This window comes from Hibiscus syriacus, unplaced genomic scaffold (genome assembly GCF_006381635.1).
Source record: "Hibiscus syriacus cultivar Baekdansim isolate YM2019G1 unplaced genomic scaffold, ASM638163v2 tig00116995_pilon, whole genome shotgun sequence".
NCBI lineage: Eukaryota > Viridiplantae > Streptophyta > Magnoliopsida > Malvales > Malvaceae > Hibiscus > Hibiscus syriacus.
The window spans coordinates 160,650-165,598 of NW_024063511.1; the positions used below are offsets into that span (position 1 = coordinate 160,650).

Genomic DNA, 4,949 nt, shown 5'->3' on the forward strand with positions numbered 1-4,949 from the left:
TATTTATTATTTTCATAGAAATAATATTATTAAATTATTAATAATGAACAATATTATTTATATATTTAATATTTATATAATAATATAATAATATAATAATATTTTAATAATGATATTTAAAATATACTAATTAATATTTTTAAAATATAATATAACACTATTACATTAATAAATAATTAATATAATTTATAATATTTTTATTTCAATAAAATATACCAATATTAATATTTTTATTAATAAAATTATAAAAATAATATTTTTTAATAATATTATTATTTCTATATTTTAAAAATAATAATATTAAGTTTTATGATAAATAATACTATTTATTGTATTTAATATTTGTAATAAATAATTTTTAAAAAATTCATCCACTATTAAAAAAATGGTTTAAACAACATTTTTTAAATATTATAAAATATTTTTCAGAAAATATTTTTCAAAAAATCTAATGAAAATATTTTTTAAAAAATGTTTTAGTGGAATAAACAGACCCTAAAATGGAGCAAGGGCTCGAGACAAGCCCAAACAGGCGCAACCACTGGGGTAGGTAGCCTTAGCCCATAGGCCATCTCTATTCCGCGCCTTCGGGGCCGTTTCTTTCAAACCCTTGTTCCCTCCCTTATTTTCCCGCTCTCTATTGCTCCATAAAAATCCGCCCTAATCTTCCCAACGCACAAACCCTAGCTCCCTCTGGATCAAAAGAGTCTTCCGTTTCCGCTATAGCTTAAGCGTCTCTGTTTATAATAATGAATCGGAGAAGCCGATCTTTAGCCAGGCATTCCCTGCCTCGATCCGAACCTTTCTTAAGGTACCTCAAACCCGGCGCCCTAGCTCGCCTCAGAGATTCTCGAATCAGCGCCAGATCGCACCGAACCAGCTCTCTCTTCCAGATCTCTCCGTCTTTGCCGTCGTCTAATGATGGTCAACTCTTCTTATCTGCGGCCATGGACGGATTTCCTTGCTTTGTGCCGACAGCTAGAGTCTTCGGTCCCCGGTGTCTCCAGAGGAGAAAGTTAATCGCGGCCAAGGGAATGCTGTTTCAGAGTTCAGCACTGTCGGCTATGGATTTGCCAGATCCGGTTGTGGATTTGTTAGCTAGTGAATGAAAACGTTTAATCTGTGAATTTGAGCTAGTTTTTTTAGCCATAGCTTCTAGATTCAGTTGCTATTTTCTTGTTTCATAATTGGAAAAATAATATCGTCAATCAATTTGCAGTTTTCCCTTTTGAATCTGTTCTTTGCAATTCTAGGCAGTTTTTAGATATGAATAAGGAAATCAAATCTAAGTTTTAGCTTTAATTAATTAACGGAAAAACAAAAAGGCTGTTTGATGAGGCATCTTTATTAATGAATCACTTTAGTCATGTTAACGTTAATTAGGGTTCCGATCAAGTAAATCTGCAATTCTTCAAGGCTTTTAAAGTGCTTACATGATTGCTATAAGCTCTTCATTGCTGTAAAAACTGGCTCAGACTATGAATACTGGCTTTTGCATCATTTTTGATAACCTTTGTGCTTACCCTTTGGAGGTTTAGAATAAGGTTTTAACTGAAAGGACGCTAGTTGGCTTAATCTTTGTATGATTTGGCATACAAAACTGTAAGTTATGATATTGAAATTATTTGCTTAACTAAAGTATTAGCTTCAGGTTGAATCTCCTGCTGACCTTGGAGCTTGCATGATACATTCACATCCATACTTCATTGTCTTCTGTCAGTGGCATTCATCACGAGTTGAAGTAAATTATACATAAGTGGCGTCTCTTTGGTTGCATTTATTTCCTTATTTTAAAAACTTTTAAAAACTCTTTGCAAGCTTTGTTGAGTATATCTAGTCCGAATCCCATGTTGGTTACTTCATTGAGAGTAATGGAGGACAAGTCTCCAAATAGTAGCATTGGTTTTTGACAGAAAGGACAAAAAAGGAGCACGATGATAGGGGAGGATGCAGAACAAACCTGGGAAGATGCTCTGTGTTATTGCAAATTGTAGTGATGACAAGTGATTGAAAGATTGGCTAGTTTGGAGGGGAGGCTTTAATTCTTGCTAGATTCAAGGTACACACTCCCTGTATGGTGTCTTGAGTTTTGTAAAATAATATGTTTGGGTTGGAACATCAGAGGTCTTGGAGAATCGGTTAATACAGGTTTAGTTAGAGAACTTGTTGGATGATTTATTGTTGAGATGCTGTTTGTATAACAAATCAAACTTTAGGAGATCTTGGTGTCCATATTTCAGCAGATTTGGGGTTGCGGGTTGCTGCTAGGGAAATTCAGGAGGGATTCCAACCATTCGGATCCTGCAAAGTGTGAACCATGTGATGATTAAAGGTGTCAGCATTGAATCGAATTTTGAGTGTTGTTGCATTGTGTTTAAGCGCCTCTTTTGAGAAAAGAGCTGTGGTCTCAGTTACTGAAATTTAAAGAAATTGCCAACGGGGCATGGTGTTTTGGTTGGGGATTTCAGCATTGTGAGAAGCAGCAGCAGTGAGAGAAGAGGGCACAAAACAGAGGTTCAGTGTTAGAGATTTCAACGATTTCATCTTAGCTGGTGACCTAATTTCATATTTGTTAGGTGCTGGTGAAGATTTAAGTGATTTGCTTAACCAAAGTATCGTTTACAGGTGGAATCTCCAGCTGACACCTTTTGAACCTTGTATGATACATTCGCATTCATGCTTCTTTGTCTTCTGGTAATGGCATTCATCAAAAGTTGAAGTAAATAAATGGAGTCTCTTTGCTTGCATTTTACTTCCATAATTTAGGAACTCTTTGAAAGCTTTGTTGGGTATATTTAGTCCAAATGCCATCTTGGATAACTCCATCGACTCTAAATTAATGGAGTACGAATCTGCGAACAGTAGTATTGGTTTTTGTTAACTGCATCATTTGTGAAAGAGAGCACATAAACATGAGTAAGGTGACCTTCAAAAGAAGCGTGGGAGATTTGTCAGGATCTTAACCATATGATATAAACTTAAATACTCAACATTTATCATGCCATGTAAAATCATGAAAAATAATAAATTAGATGTTAAAGTGTATTTGAATACATCGGTAAATAAAATATATTGAATCTTAATATAGAAATTATGAATATTTAGTTTTGATATTCCAAATTAGTACACACAAGTCCTTTAGAGATTGCAATTCTTAATTTTTTAAGGATGAGATATTAGAAAATTTAACTTATGTACAATTTGGAGACAAATAATAATAAATAATCTAATACATTAAACTTAATTTCTAGTCATCTATTATTATCTATTAAAAATCTTATGATTTGATTGTTTTATAATTTGTAGAAAAACCTTATGTATGCAAAAAATTCTTATTGAGAGATTCACCCATCAAAACTAAGTTTGTCATGCGAGTTGGTCTGAATTAGTCAAGATAAAACCTTAGAACCGGGAGGACAACAAAAAAAAAATCTAAAGATAAATATACTTGTATACTTCGTTTTAACTGTCGAAACAAGTTATTAATTCTTTTAACAATAATTTTCTTTTTGTTCGGATTCCGATCCTTGTCTAAAATAGGGTGTTCTAACATGGGTATGTTCACTTTTGGATTAATTAAAAAAATATTAAACTTTACACAGTTAATTTTAAGTATCTAAAGAATTTTTCTTTAAAAATAAGTGTTTAACGTTTCCGACGTTACACTTTAAGGTGCTTAATGTTAAATTCGACTGTTAAATGACACGTGTCAGGTTTATAAAATTTTATTTTAAAAAATCCAATATCTCAAAAAACCTTAATTCAATCTCTTATCACCGTCAATCACCACCAACACCGTCGTTCAACCAAAACCCCAATATCATGCGACTACCAAAACTGCCACTAGCCAAACCCCCATACTTTACACAATGATTACACTAGGAAATCAACAATCATAGCAGCTAAATGATTTCAACGACATACAATGATTTCAACGAGTCAAGCGATGATTTCTCCTACCGTGCGTTAGATACCAATTAAAAAGAGCGTCTGATGACAAAGAGCAACCAGAATAACATTACGACTGACGTGAGTAAAGGAGTTTTTTTTTAGAGTTTTAGAGGTTATTTTGAAATTTAAGGAAAAAACGAGGTTTTTAAAAAATAAATTTTAAGATTTTTGTTTTAAAATAAAATAAAATTAGAATTTTATAAACTTGACAAGTTTTATTTAACAATAGATATAATCAAAACACCTAAAATTATCACTTGAAAACTCTAAATACCTATTTTTAATAAAAATTCTTTAAACACCTAAAGTTAATTTATAATATAATTTAAATACTTATTTTTTTATATTAATCCTTCATATTTTTATATTTTCCATAATTTTGAGTCCTTGGTGGGGTTATCTCTCCATCCTAATTATGGGTGTCGGACAATAGTATTTTGAGAAAAAAATAAAGAATTAGGATAACGTAGTTCTCCATCCTTCTGTAAAGAGAAACATTAATTTATTTAATTTAATAATATAAAGTTAAAATAATTTTGAATTTAATTTTATAATTTATTTATTATATATTAACTTTTTTACATTTTTTATAAAATGTAACTAATAATATCTTAATGCATAAAACTAATAATATATAAATAAAATGGAAATCAGGTGTTTTTTTCGTTGTGCGAAATTATTTTATTTTATTTTAAGTTCTAATTAAAAGTATTTCTATCATTTAGTAGTTTCATTCATTGTAATAATTGTTTAAGTAAATTTAAATACAAAAAAGGAAAGAAAAATCAAAATTTAAAAAGATAAGCTCACATCACAATCAGAGTTCGGGGCAGTATGCAATGCCAACTCAGATTTGGAGCTCTGCTGCTTCACACAAATCAACCAATTAATCAATTGAAAAAACAACAGATTTTAATTAATCTTCTCAAAAAAGCACAACGAACAAAAGAGATGAACCTCAGCTTGAAAGCTCAAATGCTGTTCATGGACTTCCTGTC

General features: G+C 31.2%; 1 protein-coding gene across 1 annotated transcript; it reads left to right on the top strand.

Moving 5' to 3' along the window:
• The first annotated feature begins 604 nt into the window (after positions 1-604).
• Positions 605-1,190, top strand: LOC120193344. The gene has a single exon (XM_039195854.1). The coding sequence runs from the start codon at positions 750-752 to the stop codon at positions 1,107-1,109; it is 360 nt and encodes a 119-aa protein (XP_039051785.1). The 5' UTR covers positions 605-749; the 3' UTR covers positions 1,110-1,190.
• Positions 1,191-4,949: the final 3,759 nt, after the last annotated feature.